Source organism: Sapajus apella, unplaced genomic scaffold (assembly GCF_009761245.1).
Source record: "Sapajus apella isolate SASKATOON/1434 unplaced genomic scaffold, GSC_monkey_1.0 scaffold65, whole genome shotgun sequence".
Taxonomy (NCBI): Eukaryota; Metazoa; Chordata; class Mammalia; order Primates; family Cebidae; genus Sapajus; species Sapajus apella.
The window spans coordinates 6,773,911-6,786,609 of NW_022437005.1; the positions used below are offsets into that span (position 1 = coordinate 6,773,911).

The following is a 12,699-nucleotide window of genomic DNA, read 5'->3' on the forward strand; positions in this document are numbered from 1 at the left end:
ACTCTGTTGCGCAGATCTGGGGTGCAGTGGTGCAGTCTCTGCTCACTGCAATCTCCACCTCCCAGGTTCAAGAGATTCTCCGGCCACAGCCTCCTGAGTAGCTGGACCTACAGGTGCATGCCATCATGCCTGGCTTTTTTTTTTTTTTTTTTTTTTAACCGAGACTGGGTTTCACCAAGTTGGCCAGGCTGGTCTTGAACTCCTGGCCTCAAGAAATCTGCCTGCCTCAGCCTCCCAAAATCTCTGGACTACAGGTGTGAGCCACCATACCCAACCCTGTTCCTCATTATTTTTATTGAAAATATGAAATATCCCAGTATTTTGGATTTCATAAAGCTTCATATCAAATACAATTGAAATTTTTAAGCTAAGGCAAGCATAAGACATTAAAGTTTGTAGTTTCTAATTACCACCCCCCCACCAATGAATTTAATATAAATTGGCACAATTTTACTAGAGGCTAGTAGGGCAGTAGTTATAAAATGCTTAAAAAAGTAGTTATACTAATAAAATTATTTTATTTTTGGCAGTATGGTGCAGTAAGTACCTTAAAGATGTCCATTGGATGGAAACAACTAAAATGTTGATATACACAAAAGCTAAGGACTATGTAGGGAACATTGTCAAATTGAAATCAGAAATTTCCTTAGATAAGCAGGAACCAATGCCAGCTTTGTCCTTGAGGATTTTTGCCACATTCTGTTAATAGCAGCTTCATATTTCTGTTTTGACGGCTTTGCAAACACGGAAGATAACTACTCCTTCCTCCTAAGAAGGAAAGCATGTGACCCCTTTGTATGAAATTAGGATGTTCAGTGTAGGGATGAACAAGATATAAACCCACTAAATAAAAACGGACAGTGAGGACTTACTGAGCCTCAGCATGGCATAGAGGGCGATAAAGTCTCTTCTAAAAACTCCTAAGCACATATTGATTTCAGATTTATGTTAATTATTTGTGTGGTCCAAAATAACTTCAAGTAAAGAGTTTAATTAAAAATGGTCACAGGCTAGTAGTATGTCTGGGACACTGGCTGAATAAATGCAAATCAGGTGTGAAGGGATGCAGCTTCAGCTCAGACTCCAAATAATAACCCCAGATAAAGTTGCAAGGTACATGAGCTCACAGTCAAAAATCATAAACACAAGGAAGCATGTACCATTAGTTAGAACCAACAAGAGAAATTATATAGGAGAATCACTTCCCAAAGACTTCAGATATGAAATTAGGCAATGAATATAAAATAACTATATTTACTATGTCTAAAATAAAAAGGTAAGTTTAAAAAGATGACTAAAGAATAAAAAAATCTGGGATGCTGAGGTGGGAAGATCACCTGAGATCAGGAGTTTGAGACCCATTTGGCTTATATGGCAAAACCGTGTTTCTACCAAAAATACAAAAAATTAGCCAGGAGTGGTGGTGCACACCTGTAGTCCCAGCTACTCGGGAGGCTGAGGCAGGAGACTCGCTTGAACCTGGCAGATGGAGGCTGCAGTGAGCCAAGATCACACCACTGCACTCCAGCCTGGGTGACAGAGCAAGACTCCATCTCAAAAAAAAAAAAAAAAAAAAAGGTTAAAAAAAATCATAAAAATGAATAATCATGTTTGAACAAAAGTGAAATAGACCATCTAGAAATTAATATGTAATTGAAATTAAAAGCTCAGTGGATTAAGTAATGAGCTAGAGGATCAATACCAGTACATTATCCAGAGTTCAACACCAAGAGAGAGAAAAAATATGAATGAAGCATGAGACCTAGTCTAGTTAGACTTCTAAAGGAGATAATAGGAAGTCAAAGGGTGAGTATTTGAAAAGAGAATGGCTGAGTTTTTCAGGATTGTTGGAAAGCACCACTTCTTACATTTAGAAAACTAAGTGAATCCCAAAGGGGATAAATACACAGAGAAATTCACAACTGAACACATCATAATGGAATAGCAAAACACTACAGCTAAAGAGGTCTGAAAAATAAGCGGGAAAAAAAGCCAAGTTACCTGCAAATAACTAAAGATTAAACTAATAGATTTCTTAGGAGCCACAATAGTAGCCAGCAGATAGTAGAATATCTTTAATATTGGAGAGAAAAATAATGTCAATTTAGAATTGTGACATTTTTTCACTCAGTGAAACAATTCCTCGGGGACCTGGGGGAAAATAAATGCATTTTCTGACAAAAACCTAAGTCATTTACCAACAGACTCTGAATGGAGGAAATTCCTCAGAATATGTTCTTGGAAGAACAGAGAATAACAAAAATATGGCACACATATAGGTGAATCTAAGGAAAAATATGACTTACATAAAACAATAATATTGATAATGACTATGAGATATAAACCATAGATAGATCTAAGATATAGGACAAAACCAGCATATAAATTGGGAGGAGCATGATTAGAAAGAAAGAATTCTTCACATTTTATTCGAGATGAGGGTGTGGTAAGTGGTATACAGACAGGCTCCCCTGACCCCCATGAGCCACACATCCTGGTACTTATGCTTTTGTGTAGTCCGTTCTCACACAGAATCAGGGCTGGCCCAATGCAGCCAGTGGAAAGCAGCAGAAGTGAGACTATGCGACTTCAAGTCTAAGTGATAAGAAGTCTTGCTGTTTCCACTGGGTCTCCTGAAGTGCTCCCTCTCAGAACTCAAATGCCGTTCCGATAAAAGCTCCAGTCCCGTGGCTCCCTGTGGGTGCTGCATTTGACAGCCTCAGCTGAGCTCCCCGCTAGCAACTGCCACCAGCTGCCAACCCTGCAAGTAAACCGTCTTGGACACTGAGTCTTCAGATGGCTTTAGCCGCTGCTGCCACTTGACAGCCTGAGATACTGTACAAAAATGGCTTAGTTCAACCCAGCCAGCCCACAGAATCATGGGAGATAATAATTGTTACTTTAAGCCAGTAAGGTTTGGGGTGGTTTATTACATATCAGTTGGTAACTGGAATAGACGGTAAAGACTGTTAGGAATATATGTTAACATGGTTAACATCATCATTAAAAGTGCATAGGCATAGAGATGATAACTTCTGATGTATAGAGGGAAAAATGGAATGAGAAATTAAAAATGAACCTGAATCTAAAAGAGGGCAAGAAAAGAGGAAGAAAAAAGAAAAATCATAGGATGTATTAAAAAAAATCATATGTTGTATTAAAATCACAGAATAAGGAAATAAATTTTACTATATTAGTAATCAATGCATCTGGACAAAATTCCTCCATTAAAAGATTAAGATGGACAGATTGGCTCAATACAAAACAGTCATATTCTATTTATGAGACATACCTAATATATAAAGTCACACAAATAAAGTTATCAGGAAAAAAGATATGCCACCTAAAATCTCATCTAAAAAAAGAGCTAGTATAGCTATATCAACAGCAGACAGTATATAGTTCAGGACAAAAACCTCCCTACAGATAAAGAGGGTCACTATATAGTGATAAAACTGTTCTTGAGAGAGCTATGACAGCTTTAAACTTACATGCTTCTAACAACACAGTTCTAAAATAGGTAAAATCAGTAGAACTGGTAGAGCACTGGAAACTCTCCCACCTCCCTTAGTTCCACTTGCCTTTTTCTGTCATTCTCCCTGCAGTAGTCCCCACATTTTCAATCTTTGCTGAGCCTGTGACTCTCCTGATAGAATGTGATGGAAGTGGTAGGGCTGTCCTGGTCCCATACCCAAGTTTAAGATGGACTGGCAGCAGGGCTGGCCCAGGAGAGGCATGCAAGGCATCCTGAGTACTCGCTCCCAGGTGCAGCCCCTGAGAGTGAGCACCTCCTTCCATTTTTGAACCCTGGGTCCCTCTGGCCTCACCCTAGTTCGAGCCCTTCCTGGAAGCTTTCAGTTTTGTGCCCTTGGGAGTCTTGCAGTACCGTGTCTGGCATGTAGCAAGAAGTCTGGCTACTCTACTAGACATACCACCCAAAGAGGCCATATCATAAGAGAGAAGCATTCACCTGCATGGAGGAGAATTGAGGAACCTCCAGCAAGAAGAAAGCCTCCATGTCACCCTTTTTGGCACAGTGCAGCCCCTTTGAGCCACCCTTCCAAAGGCACAAGGCACATGAGGGAAAAACCCATCTTAGAGGTTCTCACCCCAACAGATACCCCTGCTGTCTGAATTTCTCACCTATAGAATCATGAGCAAATAAAACAGGGTAGACACTGAATCTGGGATAATCTGTTGTGTAGAAATAGATGAACAAAATAGCCGGTCTTAGAGGGAACTTATAACCTTAAATGCTTATAGCAGGAGAGAAGAAAGGCCTGAAATAAAGTTCTGAGTTTACCTCTTAAGTTAGAACAAGAACAGTGGAATCAACTCAAGGAAAACAGGAAATAAAGGACAAGAGCACATATTAATGAAACAGAAAACAAGCATCTGATAAGAGCATAAAGAAAACCAAAAGTTAGTTTTTTAAAAAGCCTAAAGAAAAAAAAAGCTTCTGACAAGAATGAGAAAAAAAAGAAAAACTTTCAAAGAAATGCGAAAAGGATGTAATAACTACAGAAGTTGCTGAGATTAAGCAGGTAATAAAAGGATGTTACAGATCCACAATCCTTTAGCCAAATCTCTTGTGACTAGTTGTGTTTCAGAATACAGAATTTTAAAAATTAGTTTCATCCATTGATGGAATATTATTGAACACCACAAGGGCTGGAGAGATTTCCCATAATTAAATACGTTAATATATCTGTGATAAAAATGTAAGAATATTTTATATGTGATCAAGACTGTAGAGTAACCTCATGTCACTTCAAGTTCAATTTTGTTGCTTCCAGCTTTTAGGGTTTTATGGATTTAAAGACATTGGGGACCTGTATAAAAAACTGCATGCCAATAAATTTGAAAATATGGGGTCCCAGGAAAATTAAGTTTCTTAAAATCAACTTCAGAAATGATAGAAACCTATTAAATTGATGTTAGTATTAAGTCCTCTCACCCATAAAATAGTAAGTACAACTGCCTTTACAAGCAATCCTACCAAACATTCAGGGTTTGGATATGTCCCAAATAAATACAAGTTCTTGGGAGCAGAAAGACAGAGAATACTTTTTTTTTTTTTTTTTTTTTTTAAACTCAGAACTCAGACCTGACAGAGAATACTTTTTATCTCACTTTATGAGGCTAGCATAATGTTAATATCAAAATAAGACAAAGACAGTAAAAGAAAGTTAATGGCCAATCTCACATAGAAAGAGAAATGAAATTAACATTCATGCTTTGCTCATTAACATGGATGTACAAATTCTAAAAAAAAAAAAAAAAATTAGGAAAATAATCCAATAATGAACTAAAAAGATAATACATTATGATTGATCATGGGATTCAAGGTTGGTTTAATATTAGAAAATTGATTAGCCTAATTCATCAAATTAACAAAGGAGAAAATATAATCATCTCAATAAACAAAGATAAAATCATTTGATAAAATGCAACATTCTTAGTAATAATTCTTAATAAGAACATAAGAGAAGTCTCATAACATATGCATAAAAACTTTGAAAAAATGCCATATGTAATGATAAAATATTAAAATAATCCCTGTGTAATATAGAAGGATGCCTGCTATCATGAGATCCTAGCTCTTGCAGTAAGAGAAAGAAGCAATGAAATGCATTAGGATTTGAAAGGAAGAAACAAAATTGTCATTTTTTTGCAGGTGATATATTCTCCACTTAGAAAATTGGAAGGAATATTTATTAGAATTAATACAGAAGTTTAAAATTGCTGGCTATGAAGTCATTGAACAAAAACCCATTGCATTTTTATATACTAACAATGAACAGAAAATATGTTACTATTTACACCCATGCCAAAGAATATAAAGTACCTAGTATACAACAGACAAAGTAGCTCCAAGCTCATTCTGGAGTAAATTGTCAGTTATTGAAAGACATTAAGGAAAGCCTAAGTACAGTAGCCCCGCCCCTTATCTGAAGGGAATGTATTCCAGGACCCCCTGAAACTGAGGGTAGTACCACATCTAATTGTTATCAGTCGGAACACATTTTTGTTCATGTCTTCCACCCACAAATGTAATGGCCTTTCCATCTTAACTAAGCATTTGCCATGCACTGTGACCATAACTTCTGTAGTTTGAGGTGCAACAGGAAAACTAGCACAAATGTTTTTTTTCCATTTTCACAATTTTACGGATTAAAGATTTCTTCTTACCCTCAATCTTAACAACCTCAGCATACAATTTATTTTTTCTCATTAAGTTGATAATTTTCACCTTTTCACATAAAGGAAGCCCTTTATGGCTTCTCTTTGGCATATATGAATTGCCAGCATCACTACTCCCGCACTTTGAACCAAAGCACTGTGATGCAGTGACAGTCAATCTGGTAACAGAGGGCAGTATGAGATCTAATGCTAAGTGACTAATGGGCAGCGGCAACTACAGTGTGGATCTACTGGACAATTCCTGGGCAGGATGGGGTGGGATGGCGTGAAATTCCATCTTGCCACTCAGCGTGGCATGCAATTATAAATTTATAAATTGCTGATTTCTGGAATTTTTCATTCAGTATTTTCTAACTGCAGTTGACTGCAGGTAACTATGAAACTATGGGCCAGGGAACCACAGATAGGTGGGGGAACTACGGTGTATCAAGAGATATACCACATTTCGGACAGGAACATTCAAATCATGAAGTCAGTTTTCCCCCATCCCCATCAAAATCTTATCTGTAAAACTTAATGAATCTAAATCTATATGGGGAAGGAAAGGTTCAGGATAATCTGAAGGAAGAAAAATAAAGTGGAGAGGCTTGCCAACTAGATACTCATTGTAGGTATAGTAATCAGGACAGTGTGGCAATTTCCAGGGAACCGACAAAAGACAGATGGACCAGGATAGAGGTCCCAGAAACAGACCCATATCTATGTGAAAATTTGATGATGGCTTTGTGGGGAAAGGATGTGCCACTCAATAAATGGTGCTGGGAGAGTTTGTTATTCCCATGGAAAAGAAAATAACCAACCTCGTGTAATACAAAACTTTAAAAAATTAATTCTGGGTGAATTTATAATATAAATGTGAAAAACATTTAACATCGATGACAGAACCTCCTGGATTCCAAATTCATTTATCCAGCTTCCTGGTGAATGCCAACTCTTGGATACCTAGTAGGCACTTCGAACCTAGCATGGTCTTCACCTGCCTTCAGTCTACTCTTCCCACATTTTCCCTATCTCAGTAACTCTTCCCTTCCCCTTGCTCAGACCCCAAACATTTTTTAAAAAGTTAAAATGAGATCTTTATAACCAAAAGGTTGCAGTCTACCTTGGAAACCAGCATATTTTCAGAAATAAAAGCAAATTTAAATTTTCATCCATGTCCTGAAGCTTCCAAAGCAGCTGGTACTAAAGCCATGCAGTGTTTCATTGTTTATATTGGGCAGCTCCTGTCCCCTGGCCATGCCAACTGCAAGGCTTAATGATTTATAAACATTTTGGAAAAAAAAAAAAAAAAAAAAAAAAAGAAGGTGGTTCTTTTGTGGCCTCTGTGTTTGGTTTTGTTTTATTCACTGCCTGTTCAGCCACAGAGATACAGAAATGAATAAAACTGATCTCACCTAAAAATCCAGCTAAATTTTAGGGCAGAAAATGAGCCAGTTGGGCATGGCAGATGAGTGGGGAAAGGGCTAAAAGAATCCCCTGCGTCCAGTGCACATAGCACAGTGGCGATGAGGGGTAAAACCGTGCTCAGGCTGCAGTTCATGCACAGTGGATGTGAGGAAGCTCTGAGGTTTCTGTGTGGTGGTATTGGTAAATCAAGCAGAAAAGGCAAATGCTGTTTCACTAAGATTCCTATCAAGTATAGTTAAGGAAAATAAGTTTTGGCTAAACTTGGAAATTTTCCTAAAGCAGTTGAATAAATGAGGAATTGCTCTAGTGAAAAAAGCTCTAATTTCCATTTTGTGTGAAATACATATGTGGGTGTGTGTGTATTGATAGGGCTCCTTCAGTTTGGATTTGGCTTATTACAAAGAACAGTTTCAAATTCAATGTTAAAAAATATACCTTCTCCCTCTACCTTTTCCGCCTCCTCTCTCCCTTTGTTCCCATGATGATTTTTGTCTGTACCATGGTGGATCTAGTGGCTAAGGGGTAATAAGGAGTGGAAATTGTATACACAAAAGGATAAAGCTATAAAAGTTACTTTTTGGTTACTTGGAAATTGTAGTGCATTTTCCTGTTGAAACAAAGTAATTCATGCGTGGCTTCCCAGGCCAACCCACAAAAGCATTTTGAGTCTTTAATGTCTATGTGGTATGGTATTGTGCTAATTGTACTGTAGAATCCAGCCACCATCCTGAGGTTCTGTTGGATAAATGCATTTCGTTAGAGTTGGATTCTGGGAACACATTGTTTTTTGCTCCCCTAAGGGCATGGTGACTGCCCTGTCCCAAGTTCTTGCTCACTTCCTCCTCCCTACTGTCACCACTGTCAGTAGAGCTGACGTGTATAGTGTCTTGTGCATTTTCTCATCTGGTTTAGAGGGAGCACTTTTCTTGGTACCATAGGTCATGACTCTGGGAGTCTGGGGCAGAGGAGCCCAGAAGACCAAGAGCTGGAGGGAGATGCCTTAGAGGTAGAAGGAGGTGAAGGGTTCAGTGAGAAGTAGTGGGACTGCATCCTCCTGCTAAACAGCCCCGTGTGGATACTGTATTCTAGGAAGCTGGGACAGTCTACCACCTCCTTTCCTTGATAGCCAGTGCTTTCATGGGGCCCCTGGGCCAGGTACAGTCCTGGTTCATTCCTCTGTCACTGAGGAGTGGGATCATACATGGCTGCTGTGACTTCCTGTGAGATGGGACAGAGGCTGTAGGCACTGAGACTGATATCCCCAGCACAATGTTTCCCAAAGATGCTCATACATCTGGTGTCACCCAGCTGGGTTTCACTTGCTGCATGCAGGAAAAATTTTTTGTTTTGAATGTGACATCTTTATTTTTATAGTTACCTTCTATTTATAGCAAGAGATAATGGTTTTCCATTTATGGTAATGATGTAAACTTCCTATTAAAATTTTAAGCCCCAAAGTAAATTGATTTAAAGAAAAAAATACTCAAGCCCCAGTGAGGTGCTAAAATAAAAAAGAATGAAAAGAAAAAAATACAGGAGGTGCATATGTGTGAAAGACTGCTGTTTGGTGACCTGCTCTAGTAAAAGGGTACACTGTCAAGTGGGAAAAAGCAGGCTACAAATAGTATAGGTTATGGGATTCCATTTTTAAAAATTTTTATTATTTATTATTATTATTTTTTGAGATAGAGTCTTGCTCTGTCATCCAGGCTGGAGTGCAGTGGTGCGATCTTTGCTTACCACAGCCTCCACCTGCCAGGTTCAAGCGATTCTCTGCCTCAGCCTCCCAAGTAGCTGAGATTACAGGTGTGTACCATCACACCCGGCTAATTTTTGTATTTTTAGTAGAGTTGGGGTTTCACCATGTTGGTCAGGCTGGTCTCAAACTCCTGGCCTCAAGTGATCTGGCCACCTTGGTCTCCCAAAATGCTGGGATTACAGGTGTGAGCTACGGTGCTTGGCCATATTTCAGTTTTAAAAACACATGATGTACATTTCAATATATAGTTACCCTCATAAAAAATAAGTCTGGAGAGACAGAAACCAAAGTATTGACAGTGGTTGGTTATCTATGAAAGGTGGGTATAAAGGTGATTTTCCAAATTTTGTATTTTTTCTTTTCTTGCTTAGATTTTCTCATTCTTGTCTGCACAGACAATGTATTCCTTCTGTGATAAAAACATACCTGGAAAGCCCATGTCACTTTCTGTCCACCCCGTCATCTCGTCTCCACTTCTTCCTCCAGTTATATGCTTGCTTCTTCCTGTTCTTCTCAAGAGAAATGTGGGTAACTGCTGCCTTATTTGTGTTTTGAATGAATGTTTAATTATTTCTTCCTCCAACTTAAGATGCCAGTAGATTTCATTTCACTGAGAAAGTAAAAAATGCATTTAAATTTATGCACAAATGGTTCTTGGTGTGGTAAACTATATGCTGCCTTTAAGTGTCTTTAAGTCTTGCTGCCTTGATGAGCCACAAGACAGGTTGCAGTTGGGAGTGATCGTCAAGATAGTCCCTCTGAGACAACCACCAGAATAAGACTGGAAGGCCTGCTTCTCCTCCCGTCGCTTTAACTCCCTGGGTTACCTTAGCTTAAGCAAGACCCCTGAGAGTCCCCGTTTCTGCACGTGGGTAGGTGATATCCCAGGTGCCCAGATTCCATATGAATGAATCAATAAGCCCAGGTACATGGACTCACAGTTTGGAGGAATTGCTCGGGAATGGTAACCGAGATGGAGCTAAACTCTTAGCTTTACCAGTGTGCGTAGGTAACTCATTCATCCTAGTTTGCCCAGGACTTACATTGTTTAAGCCATGAAAGTCCTATATCTTGGGCACTCCCAGTCCTGGGTAAAGAGGGACACTTGGCCACCCTAACCATAGATGTTTAGGCCATCACAGTGGTATTGTCAACATGGAGAGGTTAGGGAAAGTTGTGCAGTGAAGTATCTTCCTAGCCAGTCTACAAGGGAAAGGTAGTAGGTACTCAGTATCATAAATGTAATACCTTTCTAATGAAATGTAATTTTAAATACAAGTTTAGTTGACAGAACCACTTGCCCTGAAGGATGTACCCCAGAGTTGCTGCAATATCATTCCCACCTTTTGCATTATCAGACCTCATGCAGTGGCTGCTCAGCTCCAGTAGCCTGAGGAAACAAAGTGACATGTCCCTACCTTACGTTTTGTAATCTTGTTCATGTTTGCAATTTTAATCATTTCTGCAGAGAAAAGGCAAACCTTGCTGTTACCCTCTGCAATGACAAGGAGGAGATCATGGCTCAGGCCACCTTCCTGGACTACCCCAACTGGAATGTTGCCAAGCAGGATGACTGGGTGTCCGTGTTCCGGGAGCTGGACAGTGATATCTCATGCACAGTAAGAAATTGCATCCAGTGCTTATTAGAACATGCTGAAACTTGAGGGGAAGTCCTGTGTTTGTAATTATGCCCTTCCACGTTTTGGACTGAGCAGTGTATGACATCATGACAGTTAAAAGTGAAGGGAGCTGGTGGGGAGGAATGGCGGCTGAGAGTAGTGCCGGCAGGGATAGGAAAGGGCAGGGAGTAGCCAGGTCTGCAGCCGCTGGCAAGGCCCAGATCATCTCCACTAATGAGGGCAGGGGAGGAATTAGTGCAAGTGTCAGACGTGTACTTCCTGGTCTCATGTTGTGCTCCAGGCGTCAGTGTCCAAGGTTGTTGAGATGTTAGGAGAACACCTGCCGTCAACACACTTACACTTGTAGTAATGACAGCAGAGCCTCAGACTTCTGTCACACTCTATAATTTTCAAAGTGCCCTTGTGGACCTTGGCTCATTTGATGTCTTCTAGCTGCCGGCACATGACAACCTGTTCGCCAGCAGACACTAGGTTAGTGGTTCCCAGGAGTCTGGCCTGGGCACCTGATGCCAAGTCTGAGCTTTCCCTGCATGCACCTCGCCAGAGCCAGGCCAGAGGCAGGCCTTGGTTTTTGTGGAGTGCCAGAGGCTGCAACTCTCGGCACCATCCTGGCCTTGTGGTGGAACTCTGCAGCATGTCCCCAGAGCCCTGAAGTCAGAAGAAAAGGGAATGCTAATTGAGTGTGTGAGTGAATTTCCCCCTTGTGCATGTGTGTGAGGGTGCACACATACACGCACGCCTAAGCAAATTATTCAGCATTAATTTCGCTAGATGGTACCTTCCGCTCATCTTTTGTGCTCCCTCCTGACCCTGCCCCCTGTATACCCAAGGACCATTGTCAAAAAAATTATCCCAAACTTGGAAATAGACCAGACAGATTATTTCAGTCCAGTGCTTGCACCTTTGATTGACTAGCCTGTTTTACTATTCTGTAGGAATGGCAATTAGCCTGTAGATTTTTGTCTGTTAGGATGTAAAGAATTCCTGTCTGGAAAGAGCTAACCTCAAAGGTTATGGTTTATTGTCTTATAGGATGTGACCTATTTGATATCTAATCCGGCAATCTTATTCTTACCTTTTCCTAGTAAATCACTTGAAGTATCCAGTTCTTCAAAGAATCGTTTTTCTCTTCTTACTGGTTGCCACATTAATTGATGAGTTGCAGTTAAATAAACCTCGGATAGGTGTTTATTTTGTATTTGCATTAGGGTTATGATTTTACCTTTCTGAAAATTATAAATTAATACTCTTATTCATAAACATGTTTTCCTTTTATTTCTTTTCAAGCTGTCTCCTATGACAGTATAGAGTTGGGCTGTCCAATGTGGTAGCCACCAGCCTTATGTAACTAATGAGCACTTGAAATGTAGCTAGTCTGAATCGAGGTGTTCTGTAAGTATGAAATATACCAGATTTCAAATACTTAGTAGAAAAAAAGAGTGTAAAATATCTCACTAATAATTTTTATAATGATTACTTGTTAAAATGATACTAGAATATATTAGATTAAATATTAAATATTCAATATATTAGATTTTGAATATATTAGATTTGAATATATTAGATTAAATATTAAATATTCAAAATCAATTCACTTGTTTATCTTTGTTCTTTTTGAATGTATCCCCTAGAAAATTTGAAATGACACTTGGCTTGCATCACTTTTCTGTTTGATGTCACCAGTGTAGA

The 12,699-nt window shown here is 39.4% G+C and overlaps 1 protein-coding gene across 3 annotated transcripts in view; it reads left to right on the top strand.

Moving 5' to 3' along the window:
• CFAP61 (cilia and flagella associated protein 61) overlaps nucleotides 1-12,699 on the top strand; it is a 298,730-nt gene that overhangs the window by 5,267 nt on the left and 280,764 nt on the right. For all 3 annotated transcript variants that reach the window (XM_032248119.1, XM_032248120.1, XM_032248121.1), the window contains exon 3: nucleotides 10,839-10,989. In XM_032248119.1, coding sequence (XP_032104010.1) covers nucleotides 10,839-10,989 — 151 coding nt within the window. The remainder of the gene's footprint in view (nucleotides 1-10,838; nucleotides 10,990-12,699) is intronic.